The following is a 22,652-nucleotide window of genomic DNA, read 5'->3' as shown; positions in this document are numbered from 1 at the left end:
TTCACATGAGTCACACACACGGGCTGGGACACACACAGTCACACACAGACAAGATCACACACTCACACAGTTACATACATGTGCACACACATATGCAGGGACATACACACACTTACACAAACACACACATGGACAAGGACACACTCACAGTTACACACACGCAGGGACAAACATTCACACATACTCACATACACATGCATACACACGAGCAGGGACACATACACACAGTTACATGCACACGTATGCACACACACATCTGGGCAAGGACACACACAGTTACACATGCATGCAAGTGTGTGTACTCACACACATAGGCAGGGACACACACTCACAGTCTCACGCACACACAGGCCCCTGCAGAAGGTGGCCTGGGTGGGGGGAGTGAAGTCCATCAGGAACACCCTGCCTGGCTTTGGCTCCCTCTGGGGTGTGGCAGCAAGGGTGACCAGCAAAGGCAGGGGGTGACACGCTGGCTCTTCTTAGCCATTACCTTCTGAACATCTCATTCCTCCCACCCGGGGGAGGAAAATTACAACTTTCTCAAGGAGGAGTTTTTTTATTTTTCGTATTTTTTCCTCTCCCCTCCTTCAGCACACGGCACTAATTTATGACTATTTTTCCAACTCCACTGAAGTAAGAGGGTAATGGCTTTCAGCCGCTTTGCTTTCTCTCACCTGTCACTCACTGCTGGCTGCCTGACAGGACTGCAGACAATGTTCCAATCACAGGGGCTGTTTTTTTCCCAGGGAAGCAAAAAATTCATAGTGGCCGTGGGGAGAGTTATTTCACTCCTGGATGGAACAACTTCAAGTAAACAGCTGTAAAAATTCATCACCAGCAGGGCTGCCTTCGGGCCGAGGGGTGGGCATAACGCCCACGGGCCCCCAGCTCTGAAATGGCCCGGCCAGGTGTTCCAAGAGCTGGGTGGCACTCACTGACTCAGGGCCCTCAAATTCTATTACCCACCAGACTCCAGCCTCCCGGACGACCTTGAGTAGGTCACACTGCCTCTTCGTACCTCAAGTGCCCCAGCTGCTAACCGGAGACAGTATTCTCTGTCCTCAGGGCCAGGGGGAAGATAGCCGGGTACAGAGAAGGGTGGTCAAGAACCCAGGTGTTTCCTCAGGGGTTCAAATCCAGGGGCTGCCTGTCACCAGCTAACCGTGAGCAAACTTTTATAAAATCGAAATATTCTAGACCAGCGCTGTCCAACAGAACTTTCTGTGATGACGGAAACATTTTGTATCTGCGCTGTCCAGCATACTAGCACATGTGGCTACTAAACACTGGAAATGTGGTCAGTGTGAATGAGAAACTGAATTTTTAATTTGTATTTAATTGTAATAAATTGAAATAGCCACGTGTTGCTAACAGCTCCGGTATTGAACAATGTAGCTCTATACTTTCCCAGATGCTGGGATTATCTCACGCAAAACAAACAAACAAAAATGCAGATATAATCATAGTGCCCTTAGCCTAGGTTGTCATGAGGATTGAATTAGATAAAGCATATAAAGTGTTAGCACCTAGTTAAAACCAAAAAAGAAACAGTGCCCTTGTGTCGATTCTGACTCACGACAACCGCATTTGTGTCAGGGTAGAATTGTGCTCCATAGGGTTGTCGGAAGTTGATTTCTAGGCCTTTCTTCTGAGGTGCCTCTGGGTAGTCTTGAACCTTCAACCTTTTGGTTAGCAGCCAAGCACATTAATCATTTGTACCGCCAGGGACTCACAGCCATTATTAACACAGGATAGAAGCGGATTTGAATTCAAGAATGTCAGGGTATAAAGGACTTTAATGTAACTTACTTCCCTGTCATTATTTTTTAGTTCAACTGGCAAGAAAATCTAGATGCCGCCAGCGAGGGGCACATGGAACTCATGACCAGGGCCAACAATCAATGATCCCCTCAGGTCCCCTCAACCCCAAACCCCTCCTCATGTACTTGGCATTGCTCACACCATTCATCCACACTCTGGCCCAGTGGGGCTGAGCCGAATTGACAACCTAGGATAAGGGTACTATGATTATATCTCCATTTTTGTTTGTTTGACAGAGGTCCTCACCACAGATCATTGGTGGGTCTCAGAAGACCCCCTTTCTCTGGAGCTGCAATATTCAGAAAATGCAGCAAGGCAGGGGAATGACCATTTTACTGTCTCCTGAGTCCTCGCAGGCAGGACACACAGGCAGGCTGCCCTGGATTTCGATACTGGCTCCACTGTTGTCATGGAGTGAGCTGTGTCCCACCAAAATATGTGTCAACTTGGTTAGGCCATGATTCCCAGTATTGTGTGGTTGTCCTCCATTTTGTGATTGTAATTTATGTTAAAGATGATTAGAGTGGGATTTTAACACCCTTACCCAGGTCACATCCCTGATCCAGTGTAAAAGGAGTTTCCCTGGGGTGTGGCCTGTACCACCTTTTATCTCTCAAGAGATAAAAAGGAAAAGGAAGAGAGCAGAGAGGGGGTACCTCATACCACCAAGAAAGCAGTGCCAGGAGCAAAGCCTGTCCTTTGGACCCTGGGTCCCTGAACCAAGAAGCTCCTAGTCTGGGGGAAGACTGATGAGAAGGCCAACAGAAGAGAAAGCCTTCCCTGGATCTGACACCCTGAATTTGGACTTTCAGCCTACTTTACTGTGAAGAAATAAATTTCCCTTTGTTAAAGCCATCCACTTGTGGTATTTCTATTATAGCAGCACTAGATGACTAAGACAACTGTTTACTAGTTCTATGAACGTGGGCAAGTTAACTACTCTCTCTGAGTCTCAGTTTCCTCATCTGCAACAATGAGCTCAAGCATAACAACGATTATAAGGATGGCACAGGACCGGGCAGTGTTTCATTCTGTTGTGCATAGGGTTACCATGAGTTGGAACTGACTTGATGGCAGCTAACAACAACAACATACATATTAATTAAGTTAAATATTCTACTGAGGGCTCAAAAGATAGGGTAAGGGGTAGATAGTGGACAATGTCGACACCTTCCTCAAAAAGAAGCTACCAATCCAAGAAATCCCATGTTTGGGGTTGAATTGTGTCCCCCCAAAAGATCTTTTGAAGTCCTAACCTCTGGTACCTGTGAAAAGTTTGGAAATAAAAACAAAAACACCAAACTCATTGCCGTGGAGTTGATTTCGACTCATAGCGGCCCTACAGAACAAAGGAGAACTGCCCCATAGAGTTTCCAAGGAGCGCCTGGTGGATTCAAACTGCTAACTCTTTGGTTAGCAGCAGTAGCACTTAACCACTACGCCACCAGGGTTTCCAGTCTGGAAATAGGGTCAGCTAAATTAACATGGGGTTAAGCAGGAGTAGGGTGGGTCCTAATCCAATCATACTGCGGTCCTTATAGAAGACGGGGACAGACACAGAGAGACAGACAGAGGGAAAACTGCCTTGTGAAGATGCACTGGTAAGTCAAGGAGCCAGAAGAGACAAGAATGGATCTCCCCCTAGAGCCTCTGAAAAGAACACGACCCGGCGGACACCCTTCATTCGGATTTCTAGCTTCCAGAACTGTGAGAAGATAAATTGCTGTTCTTATAAGTCACCCAGCTCTAGGAAACTCATCCACCCCAGCTGCCTGGGCTTTGACACGGCCCCACAGAAGCAGAGGGTCTGAGGATGAGGAACTCAGCCCTTCAAACTTGAAGAGCCTTTGGTCTCGAGGGTCCTTGCTCTCGAGCGCCCTGGGGGCTTTACACTCACTGTCGCCTCCTAGCAAGAGAGTTAATGCCCTAGTTTGTGGATGAGAAAACTGTCTGCAGGAGAGAGAGCTGGCTGGTAGAATGCTAAATTCTCCACCTTCCCTCCTGCCCTTCCCCCCAACCCGCCTGTCCCCAAGCTGAGGGAGGCTGAGAAAGGGACCCTCTACAAAGGTGAAGAACAGGAGGCATGGTGTGGAGGTAGGGGTTGGCTCTGTCCTCACTCCTCATTATTCTTTTAATGGGCAGAGGATTGGACAGAAAGTAACCGGATTTCAGGAAAGGAAAAGACAGCACTTTGGCCGGTCAGGTGAAGGCAGGCTGAGATTCACTGGCTTTGACTTTGTGCCAGACTCTGTGCTGGACATGTGTCCTACGTCATTTCACAGCTCACATGTTATCTCAACAAATGATGGCCCAGGCCAGAGTAGGGGCAAGCCCCCTTGTGGCTCCCAGGCTGCCAGCAACCTGTCTTCTGGATACGGCCCATGATCTAATTTAGAACGCCGTCTCCTTGTTGCCACTTCTCAAATAGACCCAGATATTTATATTTTTGGAGCTAAAAAGCAGTGCCACTTTTCTCATTGACATGTTTCGAGTCAATAAAGTCAGCAATCTAAGTTGTAAAAATATACATTTCCCTCCCATGGCATATGATGAAGCTACTTTCATTTTAGATGGCGGAAAATGCAGCTGGCAAACATTTTAATTTTTCTAAATTGGCCGTTAAGGCAAAAAAAAGAGGTTGTTCACCCATGGATCTGATCTGTAAAACTGAAGGCCCTGCTCAGATGAGCCAGGAGCCACAGGGCACTCCCCACAAGCGTCTTCTGATCTCCTGTATCCCAAGAGGTAAGGGCAGTGACGGAGCCAGGTTCACCGTGTGTCCCTTGGACCTCGGATGATCAAGAGCTGACTCAGAGGCAGGTGAGGTTCCCCAGGGGGGACAGGAATTACCACCCCAGCCACCAACTACGGAGCACCTGGTAGGGGCCGTCCCTGTGCACACCAGTTTCACTGAACAGTCACAACAACTCTGCAAAGCACACATGGCCAGCCCCATTCTATGGATGCAAATACTGAGGCTCAGGGGTGAAGTAACTGCCTGGGCCTCAGAAGCCGTAGGGGCAGAGCCAGCACTGAGCTCCTTCCTCCACACACAGCCCCTCAAACCACACTGAGCGTGCTCCATCCAGCACGGGAGATGGATTGTTGGGCTGCTGACTGAGGGCAGCAGGTTCAGTGATTTTGGTCCTCCCAGCTCGGTCTCCGAAGCCCCCGCCTTGATCTGATCCACATCTCCTGCGGCAGGACTCCCCCTGAAGCAGGTGGCAGTGGCGCCTGAGAAGGGAAGCAGTTCCCTCTCCTTAATTGACCGTAAATTGCTCCAGAGCTTTTAATGAAGGCCGTCAGGAGTAATTATGTCCGCTGCTGCGAGGCCGCTCTGTGTAAACACACAAGGCGGGGTGTGGGGGGCAGGCTGCTGTGGGCACCTCCCGGCTCTCCCCGGCCTCCCCACCCCACAGTGAGCCACAGATGAGGTGTAGAGAACAGAGGAGACGTCCCGGGGGGGGGGGGGGGTCTGCAAGATGGGCAGGCAGGCAAGAGTGGGTCCAGGGAACCCAGCACGATGCTCAAAGGGCAGACACTGCCAGGGACTGCAGGAACAGACAGGGGCCTAGACGATGGAGCACTGACTCCAGATTCGGGGAGCCTGCTCCAGTGTGAGGGCAGCAGTTCTCAAAGTGAGGTTCCCAGACCAGCTGTAACAGCAGCAGCAGCACCTAAGAACTCGTTGGAAACGCAAATTCTTGGACCCCACCTCAGACCTCATGGTGGTTCAGCGGTAGAGTTCTCCCCCTCTGTGGGGAAGACCCAGGTTCGTTTCCTGGCCCACGCGCCTCAAGCACAACCACTGCCCATCTGTCAGGGGAGGCTCTCGTGTTGCTATAACGCTGAAATGGCTTCAACAACGATTTCAGACTGAGGCACACTAGGAAGAAAGGCTTGGTGATCTACTTCCAAAAATTAGCCAATGAAAACCCTATGGATCACAGCAGTCTGATCTACAACCAATCATGGAGATGGCACAGGACCAGGCAGCATTTTGTTGTGTTGTACGTGCGGTCGCCATGAGTTGGGGGCTGAATGGCCACTAACAACACGACCACCTTAGACCTACTGAGTCATAAACCGAGCCCAGCACTCTGTATTGCAACAAGCCCTCCACATGGTACTGAAGCAGGCTCAAGTTAGAGAATCACTGATGGAAGAGAAAAGAATGTGATGGATGAGGCCCACTATGCTCATTTTACAAAGATGGGGAAACTGAGGCCTGAAGCCACCAAGGCAGTCTCTCCAAGGGCTCAGCTGGGAACTGCAACAGGGCTCTGCAGGGCACTGACGCCCTGCCCCGGGGTCAAACCATTGGGTTCAAACCTTGGCGCTGGCATTTAACCAGCTCCTCGGCCTTGGACAAGCCACTTAACTTACCTGAGCCTCTGTTTGCGCATGTATAAAGTGGGGTAATAGTGGTTCTGTGGGTTGTTGTGAGGACCAGGTGCCTGGGCAACATGCCCAGTGCTTGGCACTGAGGAAACACTCACTAGCATGAGCTTCTATTGTCGTGTCTCATCCTCAAGTTGCTGCCATCACACTCTGTGCCCTGTGAGGTGACAGGGGACAGGGATGAGCAAGGAATGAGGGGAGGCATTACTGTGTTCAAACGACAGCCCATCTGAGAGCTGATGCCATCCTCAGATTATCACTCCAGGACCAACCCATTGCCATCGAGTTGATTTCAACTCATAGCAACAGAGCAGAACTGCCCCATAGGGTTTCCAAGGAGCACCTGGTGGATTTGAACTACCAACCTTTTGGTTAGCGGCCGAACTCTTAACCACTACACCACCAGGGTTTCCTCACCCCAGGACAGTAGATGTTAATTATTACCCAAGAGCTGCCCTCTGGCCTTCTGCTGCTGGTTAGTCCCTGTACCTTCTTGCCACCTGGTGCCACACAGGGCCTCCTGTCCCCAGGCAGCACCTCCTGCATGCAGCATGGCTCCCCCTTCACCTCCTCTCCTGGACACCTCTGCCAGGGACAAGGCTTTCCCCACCCTAAGGCTGTCGCAGCCCAGGAACGAGTGTGTTTTCAGGCAGGGACAGACTTAAAGCATTACACATAGAACTAGCACCTCCCAGGTATCCCCTCCCCATGTTCCCCTCCCGTGCTGGGCACCACAGGGGACACTGAGGAAGGCAGGCCATCAGTGTTCACTGTTAGCCTCCTGCACACTCCAACCCTGCCCTCAGAGTCTGCAATTTGGTCCATTCCCTGTCTCCATTCCAAGCGGTTCCCTAGGACACCAGGGGGCTCTAAGGGTGGCAGAAGTATGGTCAGGACCAACACCTGGTGGACCAGGTCATGTTGAGGTGCCAGGGCCCCATGGGGGGCCTTGATCCCTTGACCTCATGGCCTATGCATCCATACTGAGCAAGGTTGGTCACCCAAGGGATCAGTGGCCCTCTGAGCCTCCCCAGTAGCCCACTGAGTCCCAGCACTAGGGGTCCACTCTGTTCTCCCTTGAAATCTGCCAAAGCAGAGGTGGTGTCTCCAGCAAGAGGCTGGGGATGTGCCTGGGCAACAGCTGTCAGGAATCAGAAATGTGTCTGCAGTCTCTGGCCCACTCATCTCCACCTATCTGGACCATCCAAGGCAGTCTGGGGGCCAGAGGCCACACAGGGTCCCCCCAGCTGGGCACCACTGCCCCTAATTCCCACATTTTGGGGCTGTGCAGAGTGAGAAGTTGGGCTGGATGAGCAGGGAGGGAGGGACAACGACACACATTGAAATGGGCCAGGAAGCCACTTCTTGGGGCCCAGGTGGGGTGAGCCGAGTGCCTGGGCCCTGGCTGGCATGACTCGTTGAGGGTGTGTGGGAGACAAACACCACCTCCCTGTCTACCAGAGCTGAGTTATCCCCAACATAGGGTTTCTCCAGAGAGCTCAAAAAGCAGCCGATGCAGCAAAGCAGGTTCAACACTCAATAATCCCTCCATCTCACCCCAGGTGGATGCCAACATATTTATCTTAAATTATCCCTTCGAAGGCCAAATCAATCCTAGGAAGCACTAGGGCTCTCATCTTACCTAGCTCTGCTGCCAAGCAGGCCCAACAAAGGAGGGTCCAGGGGCAGTGCTGTCATGCCAGGGTATGGGAAATGAGTGTGGCGGGGTGTACTGAGGCACACCCTTTCCCTCACCCACAGTCAAGGGGCCAGAAGGGACCAGAGTGAGAGGCTCTTGTCCCCCTTGGTATGAAGACAGAGTGAGGAAGTAGAAGAGAGGCCAGAGATGGTGGGTGAGGATCCCCATGCCAGTCCCAGGGCTGGAAGGTTCTCCCCTTTGCCCACACTAACCTATGCCAGAGAGGCAGGGCACAATTGGTACTAGAGTGAGAGGGACTGGGGCTGATCTCAGCTCAGCAACTTAATGACTGAGAGCCCTTGGGAAAGTGACAACCACTGTAAGCCTCGGTTTCCTCATCGGTGAAATGGGCTTAATAACTAGCTCCCTCACAGGGCTTCCTGTGGATTAAATGAGCAAGGCATGCAATCTCCTTGGCATAGCAGCTGGCACACAGGAGGTAAGCAGTGTCTGTCCTGAGTAGGAGGGCTGGCTACAGGAGCTGGGGATGCTTGGATTAAAAAAAGAAGACTGCAGACCCTGCATGGCCGTCATGTAAAGAGGGAACAGCGGATTCCAGGGTGCACTGGGGCAGATCAGGACAGATGGGTGATAGTGGCAAGAGGCAGGTGGAGCTCACTGCCTGGTGGGCCCACCCAGAGCCTGTACTACCTGCTGTCAGGCAGCTGTGCCAAGGGGGTTCCTGGACCAGGGACCTTTAGGCCTCTCCTACCTGAAAAGTGAAAATGCCCCTTGGAAACATAAAACCTCACCAAGTATCTATGTGCTGAGCACAGTGGGCTTGGGCCATACAGGGCATCATTCTTGTCCCAAACCGTTTCTACCTAGCACCAGCCCACAACAACAATGAAAATAGCTAATATCTATCAGTGCCTACTATGTGCCAAGCACAGTTTTAAATGCCCAACATTAATTAATTAAGTCCTCATCAGAGACCTATGACTATGTAGTGTGTTATTATCATTCCCATTTTCCAACTGAGTAAACTGAGGCAGAGAGAGGTTAAGTAGTCAGCAAGGCAGTCTACATTTGCTGAAGACACAAGGGAAGGCTTCTTGGAAGAGGAGGCCCTTGAAGACCATTTATACAGCAATTTCATTTCAAAACTCTTTTGAAAGAGCTTTTATAAGTTTTCTGTTGCAGTTGGTTGGGCAAGTATGTCATCTTCATTTTTAGAGGAGGAAAAAGAGGTCCAGAGAGGCTAAGGGGCTTGTCTGTGGTTGCACAGTCAATAAATGGTAGAGTTGGCCTGAGCTAGAAAGGCAGGGAAGAGCTGGTTAGAGGGAGAGAGACCTGGGCTTGAATCCAGTCCAGCAACTTAATGGCAAATAATTACTTTTCCAAGCCTCAGTCATCCTCATCTGTAAAGTGGACTTAATAACTAGCTCCCTCACAGAGCTTTGTGAGGATTAAATGAGCAAAGCATGCAAATCCCTTAGCACAGCACCTGGCACGCAGGAGGCTGACCAGGAGGGGGAAGGTACGTAGCATCTGTCCTGGGTACAGGGCTGGCTACAGGAGCTGGGCACAGTCCCTGTGTCTTCCCACACAGTGCTGGGTATGCTATCCCGATGGGGAGAGGAGGAAAGGGAAGGCTCTGGGTGGAGGGAGATCCTTGCACCAAAGGACAATTCCCCTGGGTGTCCAGACTCTTCCTTGGTCAAGGCTGAAAACACAACTTGATCTTGTATTCTGGGCCAAGCTGTAGCTGGACAGTCAGGCCCGCAGGTCCCCTGAGGCTTGTAAAGAACAGTCGGGGTGAGGGGAGTAATGACAAGTTCCAAGTCGGCTCTGCCTGTCACTGTCTCCCCAACCAGCCGGAGGATTTTCAGCTCTTATAAATTACACCTTCGGCTGGTTCCCAGAGAGCCCAAGTGTTCCCGGTTGGCTGCAAGCTCAGCACATCCTCCTCCCAAAGGCATGGCTGGGCTAGGCTCATCTGCCAGCCCCCAGCCCCCTAATGGGGGTACCTGCTGCCTGGCCCCAGCACAGCTGGCCAAGGCCCCCTCCCCACCACTGCTGGTCACCGGAAAAGGCCGTGGACCCAAGAGCAAAAGACGTGGCAAACCTCATACTTTTGTCTATTTTCCCCACAGTCATTTTTCAGCAGTATTTCCAACTCCGGTATGTCATGTTCAGCAAAGATTATCACCTTCTGTGTAACATGGGGACCTGAGGCCCTGACAGGAAAATCAATTTGCCCAAGCCCACACAACTGCTTGGGAGCAGTGCCAGGCCTGGGACCCAGGCTCATACCCCAATTCTGGGCCTGTGATCCCAGAGCAAGCCGTGCTGGCCACTCTCCACTCCCCGCAGCAGCTGCCCGTTCACCTAGCACCTCCCCAGTCTGGACTTTTGGTCCCTGAGACACTTTCCTGGGTAATGAACTGAGAAGGGGCCCAACACAACCTGGAGGGGCAGCACACTGTTCTGGTGGTTGTTAGGTGCTTTTGAGTGGATTCTGACTCATAGAGACTCTGTGTGACACAGCAGAACTGCCCCATGGGGTTTTCTACGCTGTAATCTTCTTGGGACCACATTGCCAGGTCTTTCTCCCGTGGAGCCACGGGGTGGGTTGAAACCACCAACCTTTAGGTGAGCAGCCAAGTGTTTAACAGTTGGGCCACCAGCACCGGTGCTGGAGATTGAACACCTGGAATTCAAGTCCTGACCCTACTGGTTATTAGCTGTGGGGCCTTGGGCAGCTTGCTTGATAGCTTTGAGCCTTTAAACTGGAGACAATAATAGAACAGACTTCTCATGACTGCTCTAAGCATTAAACGAGATCACGCAGGTAACCTAACTAGCAAAACACAAGTACTAAAAAATTACTACTGTTTTTATTTTTAACCACAACGACCCATTTCTGCCACTGAAAACACATAAAAATTGCCTGCTCCACTGTGGTCGGCCTGTTCCATACCTTCTGAAACGACTTCCCTGTGGCCTCAGTCTGTCAAAACGCAGCCACTCCAATGCCACCTCTACTATGAAGCCCTCTCCATCCTTGAGCCCAGAACGAACTCCTTCCTCCTCTGGGCATTTGCAGGACTCCCCACTGCCGCCTGGACTACTGGTTTTAGGACACAAGACAGCTGGAATCTCTAGCCTGTTGCAGGACCTACAGATTTTGGACTTGCCAGGCCTCATAATCAAATGAGCCATTCCTCAAAATAAACACCTCTTTTTATATATCTATGCCTGTCCCTGGGTGATACAAATGGTTAAACCACTCAGCTGCTAACTAAAAGGCTGGAGGTTCGAGTCTACCCAGAGATGCCTTGGAAAAGGGGTCTGACCGTGGAAAACCCTACAGAGCACAGTTCTACTCTGGCACACGGGGTTACCGTGAGTTGGAATTAACTCAATGGCAACTGGCGTTTTTTTTTTTTTTTTAATCTATATCTACCTGTATCTTATTGGTTCTGTTTCTCCAGAGAACCCTGACTAAGACTGATTCAGGCTGGGGTGGGACTGATCACCTCTCCTCTCCAGATGGGAGCTCCTTAAAAGCAAGACCCACGTAGAGAATCCCAGAGTTGTGCTTAAGTACATGGGCTTTGGAGTTAAGCAGCACTGGATTCAAATTCAACTTCTCCCCTATGCAAGCTGCGTGACCCTGTGCAAGTTACTTAATATAACCTCTCTCAGCCTCTACTTCCTCATCTGTAAAGTGGGCGTTTTAAGATCCACTTTCTAGGTTTGCTATGAGGATTAAATGAAGCAATATGTATGAAGGGCTTACCCAGTGCCCAACACAGAGTAAGTGCATAATAAATGATAGCTGCTAGTCTCCTGGTTATCTTCAATGTGTGTCTACATAACCCCCTCCCCCAGCACAGCCTGGCAGCACAGGTGCACAGTGCATGCCATTACCGGCATGGCCACACGACAGGTGGCACATCATCATTATCATTAGTGTTACTGTGGCTGCATCCAGGCACCTGGCCCTACCCCACACCTGTGCCTGGGTGTTGTCAGAAAGTCCACAGCTGGTGCTGTCACAGGCACAAGATGGGCCTAGGCAGGGGCCTCTTGGGATTGGCTGCTGCCCACAGGACATCCCAAGAGGGCTCCAATCTGTCCTATGAGCTCCTCTGAGGGCCAGTGCTGCCCAGGAGAAAAGCAGAGAGGAGACAGGACCACAGAAGCATCCAGAGCCTTCCAAGTGTCCTGCAAGCTATCCCCCCATCTCCCAGAAGGAAGAGTAAAATCCCTGCTCCGCAAGGGCATCAGGTCTCAGGGCCTCAGGCCCCTGGACCGCAGCATCTGAGCAGCTGGACAGGTACTGGATCACTTCTTCCCTCTAAAACCATGTGCCCCTTTCTATCAGGAAGCCTGGGGGCCACTGGGATGCCCTCCTTCCCTTCCTCAAGAACTCTACCCCAAAACTGTGGTAGCTATGAGGCACACAGACCCCTTTATCCAAAGAGCAAGTTCCAAGCTCACAGCCCACCCACCCAGGAGGACACTGTTTCTCCCCCCAGGCCCTAAGGCACAGTCTGACCCCCTGGGCAAAGCTCCACTGAATTTCTTCTGCAGATGGTATGTGGAGTCAGGGCAGGGTTCAGTCCAGAATCCAACAGTCACTGACCGGGGACCTTGGGCAAGTCCCCCCCTCTCGGCCTCGGTTTCTCCATCTGTAAAGGTGGGGGCTGTTTGGCTAGAACAGTGCTCATCAGATTGTACTACAGGGGGTCCTAGTGGGCTCACCCAGGCCCTCTGAGGATCCTTCAGGTGTAACGGTGATAGAAGTGAAGAGGGAGAATAGAGGCTGTTATACTCCCCACCCCCACAGTCTACCCTTGACCTTAACTTCAACCAAAGTTGATTATTTCTTCTTAGCATTTATGACTAACATACTCTGTGGAGCCCTGGTGGCACAGTGGTTGAGACTACAGCTGCTAACCAAAAGGTCAGCAGTTCGAATCCACCAGCCACTCCTTGGAAACCCTCTGGGGCGGTTCCACTCTGTCCTCTAAGGTCGTTATGAGTCGGAATTGACTCGATGGCAATGGGTTTGGTTTTTGGTTTGGAACATACTCTATGCCTGGGTGGTGCAGACAGTTAACACACTTGGCTGCCAACTGAAAGGTTGGAGGTTTGAGTTCACTCACAGGTGCCTCAGAAGAAAGGCCTGTTGATCTACTTCTAAAAATTCTCCGATACACACAGGGTCGCCATGAGCTGGCATGAACACGACAGCCACGTTGCTCCCTGAAGGGCAGTGATGGTACTTAAGGTGATCTTGGGGTAAGAAGATTTTTGTTTAATTTTAAATGCTATGTATTTATTAGAACGTATTTTTTTTTTTTATGGAAATATAGCCAGCATCTCTGCTGTTATAAGTGGACATTTGTCTCTTTCTATGGGTGCTGTGTCTAGCCCCATCCCCTCCTGTTTTTTGGAGACTCTTCCATTGGGTGTAGCTGGGAGGTGCTGCCCCTCACTATCCCACCCCCTTCCAGTGTGGACACAGGCACAGGTCCTGGGCTTGGCCAAGTGGGCACTGCTGCTGGGTGTGGGTGGTAGAGTTCACTCCTGTTGACAGCAGTGGTCGCCTAGCCAGACTGTCCAGCCAACTTCCAAAGCTCGGTCCTTTAGCTCAGTCAATTCTGAGAGTCCTCAGTAGCTTCCAATAAAATGGACAGCCAGAGGCATTTTCCCCAGTGGGCAACCATGAGGCCTGACTGATAAATGAAAGGTTCTTTTGAAAAGTATGTTTCTGCAAGTTTAAAAATGAGTAGGTAAAGCGAAATAGCAGCTTCCATTTTTGAGTGCTTGCTCTGTGCCAGGCACCATCCTAAGGACTTTACAATTTGCTCATCCAGTAGTCACACAAACCAGAAGAAGTAAATTTAGTGTTATTATTCCCATTTTGCAGATAAGGAAACTAAGGCACACAGCTAGGCAGGCTGGGATTCACACCCAGGCAGTCTGGTTCCAGCACCTACACTGTTAGAAGCCTTTGTATAGGTGGTCGCAGGTGTAGTCAAACCATGCATACGGTACACACCCAACTGATGTCTGGCTCCCTGACACCCACGTCCCTCTGGTGCCCCAATTCCTGTAGCTTTGGCACCAGTCCCTGCCGAGGGACTGCTCTAGGGTACCACAAGCCCCCTCCCCGGGTCAGTCCCAAGAAACCCCTGTTTAAGAGAAAAATAATTTTCACTCTATGGTTCTCCATTCCCTCCTGAGAGATGATTTCTTTCTTTTAAAGAGACAAAGAGAAGTGGGGGACAGGAAAGGAAGGACAGCCCGTTCCCAGATACTAGGTATTGAGACTCCTCCCAGGGACGGGCAAGAACCCTCCCAGACTCCCCTCACACCTGCCCATTTCCGCACCTGCCCAAGTCCCCGCCAGCTGGCAGTCCTGTCCTCGAGCGTTTTCTGCCCACACAGCCCGCCATTCATGTCCGCCCTCCCCCCTCCCACTCAGTGGGGGCCGCCCAGTGGGGAGCTGTCCCTGAGCTTGCAGGCGCTCAGCTCCTCCGTCTGCTGAGACGCTGATGCGGGGTCAGCCCACCTGAAAATTGCTCTCCCTGGGTCCAGACGAAACAGCTGGGCATTGATGGAGTTTGCAGAGAAATTAATCAGCTCCAACTGGCAGCAGTGCCAGGCGCTGCCTGGGCCCAATCCATCCTAATGAATCCCGAGCCCCCGCCTTAATGGCTCCTGACAAGACTAATTTACTCGTGTTGGTGATTAGCATGGGCATTATCACCTTAATTGTGGCTTAAAATGCTTTTGGGGTGCTGGGGGTTCTGCCTGGGGAAGTCAGCTCCATGTGCACCCACCTTGGTGACATATGAGGGGACAGGGACCAAAAGGGAGGGGAATCAACAAGACATTCAACGAACATTCATTCATTCATCCATCTATCCATTTACTCATTCAACAAGCATTTGCTGGGGCCACTTTGCACAGGGCACCATGCTCAGCGCAGGGGATATGAAGGTTCAGCTTGCTCACCTGTAAAAGAGATAACGACACCTCCCTCTCAGAGACACTCTGACGTCTACAAAAAGCTATGCACTCAAAATGCTTAACAAAGACCCTGGCAGGGGGCTGGCACTCAATAAACGCCAGCTAATATTATCACAATATCATGCTATATTAGACATACATACTAAAATTACAATTAATTATAAAGTCACTATGAATAATAAGTAAAAATTAACTGTCCAGTGGGAAGTTACAATTACCACAACAGAACAAAATAAAAGGAGTTGAGGGAAGGGGTGAGGATGGGGGAGGTTGTGGGGGCCTCACAGAGGAGGTGACACCTGGGGAAGGTAAGGAGGAATTTTCCAGGCAGGGAAGGGGAAAGACCACACCATAGGCAAAGGCACAGCGGTGAGACAGTGAGAAGTGTTGGAGCCGAGAGGCCAGTGTGGCTGGGGAGCGGCTGGCGTCTTTGGAAAGTGGTGGCTGACAGGCCGAAGGGTAGGGAGGACTCTGGAATGCTGTGATAAGGAGTTTTCACTCCATGTCTCAGGCACTTGAGCAGTTTTCAGCATTGGGGTGTTTAGACTTGGGGTGGGGGAGTGCCTCAGTGCCCAGCCTCGAGAGACACCACCCCTTCAGGTCCTGAGGTATGAGGATCAGGGTGGCAGCCTGACGCAGATGAGCTCAATGCTGTCTAGGACCCCTCTCGGAGGTTCCTGGCCAGCCTGGTGCCTCCAAGCTCAGCCTCACGCTGCTGTGTCTGTGGCGTTCCCCCTGGGATCACCCAGGGCTCTGCACCACAAAGGCCCCAAGCAAATACGCCACATACAGTCCCGGTGAGCATGTGGGGTGATAAAACACAACTCCTGCCACGGTGCAGCCTCGTCATTCACAAGGCACCAGCACGTACAACGTCTGTGCCATCTGGGGGAAATGCTCTCCTGGGCCCACTCCCCCACCCCAGCAGCCAACCCCCGGGGCATCACAAACACCTCACTCCTGACACACCCCTGGGAGGGGAGCACAGGGCCTGAGACTCCAGAAGGGATGGTGGGCAGACAGGTGGGCAGGGAGCCAGCCCCCAGCTACTGCCTTGCAAGATTCCCTTGTGCACCCATACACTGCAGACATTCACTCTTCCCAGAGGCATCCTGAGCCCCAGACATGAGCCAGGCACAGGGCTGGGCCCTGGGGACACGGGAATGGCCCAAGCCATCTGGAATGACTCACAGCCCAACAAGGGAGACAGGCAAGCCACCAAGTAACAACAGCACCACGATCAGGAGTAAATGAGAGGCTAAATCAGGCTCTGGAGAGAGCAAAAGCAGCAGCACTTAAGCCTGGCTGCCTGGAGAGACTCAGAAAGGCTACACAGAGGGAGCAGCAACTGATCTAACTTGAGTGATGGACGGAGACAGCGGGAACAGCAACTGCACAGGCCAGGAGCTAGGGACAGGCCTTTCATGCTTAAGGAACTACAAATAGACCAGTGTGGCTGAAGAGTGAACAAAGGGGAGAGGGTAGGAGCTGAGGTCCGAGAGGTAGCAGGGGCCAGATTACATACAGCCTTTATGCCATTATAGGAGGCCAGCTTTTACTCCAAGTGAGATGGAGAGACTTGAGCCAAACTCATGAGCATACTCTGTCTTAGGTTGAAAAGGACCACTCTGGCTGCAAGGATGAGAAAAGAGTGTAGCAAGGGCAAGGGCAGATGTAGGGACACCATTAGGAAGTTTCTGGAATGATCCAGGCTTGGACCATGGTGGTAGGAGTACAGGGGGTGAGAAGTGGAATGATTCTGGAAATATTTTGAAGACAGAGCCAACATCCCTAATGCTGAACATAAGGTGAGGAAGAAAGAGAAGGAGTAACCTTTCATCCATCCATCACTTAAGTCAGATCAGAAGAAGCAAGACTGACTCCAAGTTTTTGGCCTGAGCAACTGGAACAATGGAGTTGCGACTAACTGAGCGCAGGTTTTTTGTGGGGAGAGATCCAAGAGTTCAGCTTTAGAGATGCTGAGGTTGAGAGTTCTTTAGACATCCAAGTGGAAATGTTGAGTAAAAAGGAAATGCTGAATATGACTCCGGGGTCTCCTCTTAGGAAAGGACCAAGTGGAAAAATCTGGGAGTTGTCAGCATAGTAGCTAAAGCTGTGAGACCAGATGAGATCATCAAGGGAATAAGAACATAAAGAAGAGATACAAGGCTAAATGTGCAAACTAATACCATAAAATTCTTAGAAGTAAATGCGGGAACCTAGCTTTTAACAATGGATTATCTAATATAAAAACAAAAGCACAAACAGCAAAAGACTATAAATAAATGGGACCTCATAAAAATTAAAAACATTTGTTCATCAAAAGACTTTACAAAAAAAGTGAAAAGACAAGCTACAGACTGGGAAAATATCTTCAGAAACTATACATCCAAAAAGAATCTAATAACCAAAATACAGATAAAACTTCAACAACTTAACAACAAAAAGACAACCCGATCATAAAATGGGCAAAGGATCTAAATAGACATTTCAACAAAGAGGTCATTCAAACGGCCACCAAACACATGAAAAGATGCTCAATGTCATTGCCCATCAGAGAGATGCAAATCAAAACCACAATGAGATACCTTTTTTTTCCCTCTAGGATGACTAAGATTAAAAAAAATAAAATAACAAATATTGGTGAGGGTGCGGGGAAATTAGAACATTCATCAGTTGCTGGTGAGAATGCAAAATGATACAGCTCTTGTGGAAACCAACAAACTAAAAATAGAACTACCATATGACCCAGCAATTCCATTCCTAGGTGTATACCCAAAAGACTTAAAAGCAGAGGCTTAGAGACTTGTATGCCAGTGTTCGTCGCAGCACTATTCACAATAGCCAAAAGGTGGGAAGAACCTAAATGCCCATCAACAGATGAATGGATAAACAAAATGTGATACATCCATACAATGGAATACTACTCAGTCAGTAGGAGAAATGAAGTCTTGATAGATGCTACTGTATGGATGGAGCTTGAAGACATTATGTTGAGTGCAATAAACCAACCGCAAAAGGACAAATACTGTATGGCCTCAGTTATATAAAAAGACAAGAAAGGCAAATGTATAGGGACCAAAGTTTATTGGTGGCTTTTTTTTAAAAAAAAAAAAAAAAACCAGGGGTAGGGGTGGGGTATTACTGCTTACGGAGTATTGAGTTTTAGTTTACAGTGATGGAAACATCACATTGACTAAGGGTAAGGCTACTCAGTCGATTATTGTAATTGTTGTCAGTAAGTTGCACACCTGTAAAAAGTTAAATTGGCAAAAGTTGTGTGACAGGCATATTTACAACAATGACAAAAAAAGAAAGAGAGAGTAGCTGCTGGGGTTGCTTATGTACAACCAAACGCTTCATGGGATTTGTTTCCTTGGTCTGGAGTTTTAGGGTCATGGTTTCATGAGACGTCTCAGTTAATTGGCCTAATAACGTGTTTACAGCTTCTGTTCTACCTCCTAGTTTGTTGCATAGTACCTGAGGTCTTAAAATCTTGCAATTGGCCACCCAAGGCACAATTGGTCTCTATTCACCTGAAGCAATACAGTAAGAGTCAGGAATAGGAGTAGGAAGTAGTATGTGTGGCTAATTGCTTCCATGAACAACTGCCTCCTTTGCCATGAGACCAGAACAAGTGAATGGTGCCCAGGTATCATTACTGAACATTTTGGTCAAAGAGTCTACAGAAGAATCCTGATCAAAAGGGAGCAAATGCAGAACAGAATTTCAAATTCTCATGGGCTCCAGACTTCCTGGAGCCACGAAGGCTGGATGAACCCCTGAAACTATTGCCTTGAGATAATCTTTAAACCTGAAACCAAAAATATTCCCTGAAATCTTCCTAAAACTAAACAATAGTCTCGCTTTGCTAGTAAAAAATGTCTGCCTTGACAAAATACATTCTATCATGAAAACACTCTGCATCCCACTTTGAAGTGTGGCACCTGGGGTCTTAAATGCTAACAAGCGGCCATCTAAGATGCATCAATTGGTCTCAACCCACCTGGATCAAAAGAGAATGAAGAACACCAAGGTCACATGATAACTATGAGCCCAAGAGACAGAAAGGGCCACATGAACTAGAGACTTACATCATCCTGAGACCAGAAGAACTAGATGGTGCCCGGCCAAAACCGATGACTGCCCTGATAGGGAGCACAACAGAGAACCCCTGAGGGAGCAGGAGAACAGTGGGATGCAGACCCTAAATTCTCATAAAAAGACCAGACTTAAAGGTCTGACTGAGACTAGAAGAATCCTGGCGGTCATGGTCCCCAAACCTTCTGTTGGTCCAGGACAGGAACCATTCCCGATGACAACTCATCAGACATGGAAGGGACTGGACAATGGGATGGAGAGAGATGCTGATGAAGAGTGAGCTACTTCCATCAGGTGGACACGTGAGACTGTGTTGGCATCTCCTGTCTGGAGGGGAGCTGGGAGGGTAGAGAGGGTTAGAAACTGGCAAAATGGTCACGAAAGGAGAGACTGGAAGGAGGGAGCGGGCTGACTCATTAGGGGGGAGAGGAAATGGCAGTATGTAGTAAGGCGTATATAGGCTTAGGTGTGACTGACTTGATTTGTAAACTTTCACTTAAAGCACAATAAAAATTATTATTTTTTAAATGTCTGCCTTGAGCATTATGCTCTTTTAAGAACTATCTGGTGGGAGCAAATTAACAACAGTAACTCAAAAGATCGGATAGGAATCTTAGAAGGCACTGAGTTTGTATTAATGGGGGAGGAACAACTCAGAAAATAAGGGTGAGAATGGTTACACAACTCAAAGTACATAATCACTGTCACTGAATTGTATATGTAGAAACTGCTGAGCTGGTGTATATTTGGCTGTGTATATTCTCAACAACAACTAAATAAATAAATAAATAGAGATACAAGAGCTGAGCCCTGGAGCCCTCCCACGTTAAGAGGTGTTGATGAGATATAAGGGAACCAGCAAAGGAGACCGAGAAGGAGCAGCAAGAAAGTCAGGAGGAACCAGGAGAGTATGATGTCCCAAGAGCCCAGGGAAGAAAGTATTTCAAGGAGGAGGACAACATCAACCACTAGAAGCTCATGAGGTCTGAGAATTAATGAGTGGATTCAGCAACGTGGAGGTTGCTGTTAAGACCTGGATATGAGCAGCATTGGTACAGTGTTTGGAGTGGATTCAGGAGGTGAACTTGAGACAGCACTCTCCAGGGGTGTCCTTTGTCCTAAAGGCGCATGTAGCCACTCACTGCGATAGCCAGGGCCAAGGGGTGGCCGATGCCAACCAGCCTGACCAGGGTTGAGCCATTGTTCTGCCCTTGTTCTGCCCCACCCATGCATCTGGAGCAAGACACTCATGGGCTGGGGGATGGGGGGTGCCATCTGAGGAAGTCAGCAATGTTAACAGACCCTTTCAGGAAAGGCAGAGCTACTTAATGACTTCATTTTGCTTCTGTCTTCTCCTGCTGGAGATTGGTCTTCAAAGAGAACATTGTGCAGAGGGAATTGGAGCCCAAGATAGGTGAGGAGATAGTAACAGAAAGTGCAGCCTCTGCAAGGGATTTCAGATGGCCCTGCCATGCCCCATCCACTCTTGAGCACAGGGCCACTGGCCTACTGCCAGGAATTGAGGCAGGAGCATAAAGAATGGAGAGGCTCAGACGGTCTAAGGCGGATTAAAGTCCCAACCTCCAACCCAGGAGAGTGTATTCACAGGAACGACATAGCACAAACTACATATTAGAGCCTGTACCCAAACTCCATTGCCAATTCATAAACAAAATTTAAAAAACAAATTAATACATAAAAATACTTAGTACATGGCCTCAAGTAATCAATAAATGTTGCTGTCATAATAGTACATAATATACATATGTCATATAACTAAAATAATGTTATTATTATTATTAGTGATAGCACTAGTATTAGTATGTAAGGCCCCAGTGGTCACAGTTAGGCTGGGTCCATCTTTCCAATGCCATCTCATTAACAAGATGTGGAGGTAGAAGCCCAGAGGTGAGAAGTGCTGTGCTGAAGGTCACACAGCAAGGAACAGAAACTGGGCTCATGATTTTTAGGCCTGTCTCTGCTGCCCCATCCTGATGCAAAAGGAAGGGAGGAGGCTGGGAGGGTGCTGGGTCAGCAGGGCCCATCTCAGGTGCACCCACCCACCCCTGCCCAGAGAGATGAGCAGAGCTGTCTTTCAACTCACTAAGCTCCCTCTTGCTCCTACAGCCCCCTGGAGCCAGAGATCAATCCCCATTGCACCGGATGGATCCCCACTCTGTGATGGCCAAATGCAGCCTTAAAGTGCCCGAATTCTGGGAGCTGCTCCTGGAGGCTGATCAATACCACCTGGTGTTTGCAAAAGACAATCAAGGGTCAGAGCCAAAGGTCTGGAGCAGGGCCTGCTGCAGGTGGGCATCGGCCCAGGGTTTGTCACCACCAGCAGTGGCCAAGCAATGCCCAACCCACGCCATCCCACCGTGCCACCTCTGCCTCTGAAGACCCCACGCCCAGGGTGAATGGAACAATGCGAGGTCTCAGATGGTGCCAGTACTGCTGACCTGGGAGAGGCCTTCATCTCCTCCAACCAGCAACCCTGGTCTATTAGTGGCTGGTCACACATCTGTCACAATGGGCCCACCTGCCCCAAACATACTCCCTCTACCCCAAAGGACTCTCCAGGAGGGTGAGGTTAAAATGGTGTTATGGATGGAATTGTGTCCCGCCAAAATATGTGTTGGAATCCTAACCCTTATATCTGTGGATGCAATCCCACTTGGGGATAGGGTTTTCTTTGTTGTGTTAGTTGGGGTATATCAGCACAGGGTGTGTGCTAAACCTAATCACTGTGAGTTATAAAAAGAGCAGATCAGACACACAGATAAGCACCAAGAGTAGGGGCGGGGGAGACACATGACACACGAATATCACCAAGAAACCAAGGAACGCCAGAGCAACAGAAGCTGAGACAAAGCTCTTCCCCAGAGTCAAAAGAGAGAGCCTATCCCTAGAGCTAGTCCCAGAATTCGGACTTCTAGTCTTCTAAACTGTAAGAAGATAAGTGTCTGTTCTTTAAAGCCACCCACTTGTGGTATTTTTGTGGTTACGAGCTCAGCGGCTAAACAAAAGGTCAGCAGTTCAAATCCACCAGCTGCTCCTTGGAAACCCTATGTGACAGTTCTACAGGGTTGCTATGAGTTGAAATGTACTCAAGGGCAAAGGGTTTGGACCATGAGGACAAGTCCCACAACACTGGGGAACACACCTGCTGTGCCCAGCACCCACCTGCACCAAAGATCCACCAGGAAGAGCAAAAGGAAAGACCGCTTCATGGGCTGCTTGCATTGCCCCGTGAACAGCAGTGGAGGGTCTGCAGCTGCCTAGGGCTCCCCACCTCAGGTGGAGATTTCCTTTGAAGAATGCTGCATCTGCTCTATCATATACCCACACTGGTTCTGTATCAAAGAGTGTTTTAAGTGATCTATTTGAAAACCCTATGGATCACAAAGGTCTGATCCCATGGTACATGCGATCATCAGGAGTCAGGGGCTAACTCGATGGCAGCTAACAACAGCAATTAGTTAAATATCTTAATACCCCATCCCCTCTCCAAACCATCCTCCCTGTTTTCAAGTTCAAGTGGTATTCCACAAAGATGCGCCATGCAGATGCCCTGACTGACAACGACTATGGCACATAGCCACTGCCCTTTATGCCCAGAGAGTAGGCGCCCACAGACCTG

At 49.6% G+C, this 22,652-nt stretch overlaps 1 protein-coding gene across 18 annotated transcripts in view; it reads right to left on the bottom strand.

Moving 5' to 3' along the window:
* The window catches only part of CDH23 (cadherin related 23), a 524,046-nt gene that overhangs the window by 435,118 nt on the left and 66,276 nt on the right, over nucleotides 1-22,652 (bottom strand). Inside the window, exon 1 of one of the 18 annotated variants that reach the window (XM_064269679.1) lies at nucleotides 6,208-16,740. The exons of the other annotated variants lie outside the window; for them this stretch is intronic. Within the exon in view, the coding sequence (XP_064125749.1) occupies nucleotides 6,208-6,289 (82 nt within the window). The 5' untranslated portion in view covers nucleotides 6,290-16,740. Of the gene's footprint in view, nucleotides 1-6,207; nucleotides 16,741-22,652 lie in introns of those variants that run through there. 18 annotated transcript variants of the gene reach the window in all.

Source organism: Loxodonta africana, chromosome 16 (genome assembly GCF_030014295.1).
Source record: "Loxodonta africana isolate mLoxAfr1 chromosome 16, mLoxAfr1.hap2, whole genome shotgun sequence".
Taxonomy (NCBI): domain Eukaryota; kingdom Metazoa; phylum Chordata; class Mammalia; order Proboscidea; family Elephantidae; genus Loxodonta; species Loxodonta africana.
This window is presented reverse-complemented; position numbering and strand designations above follow the sequence as displayed.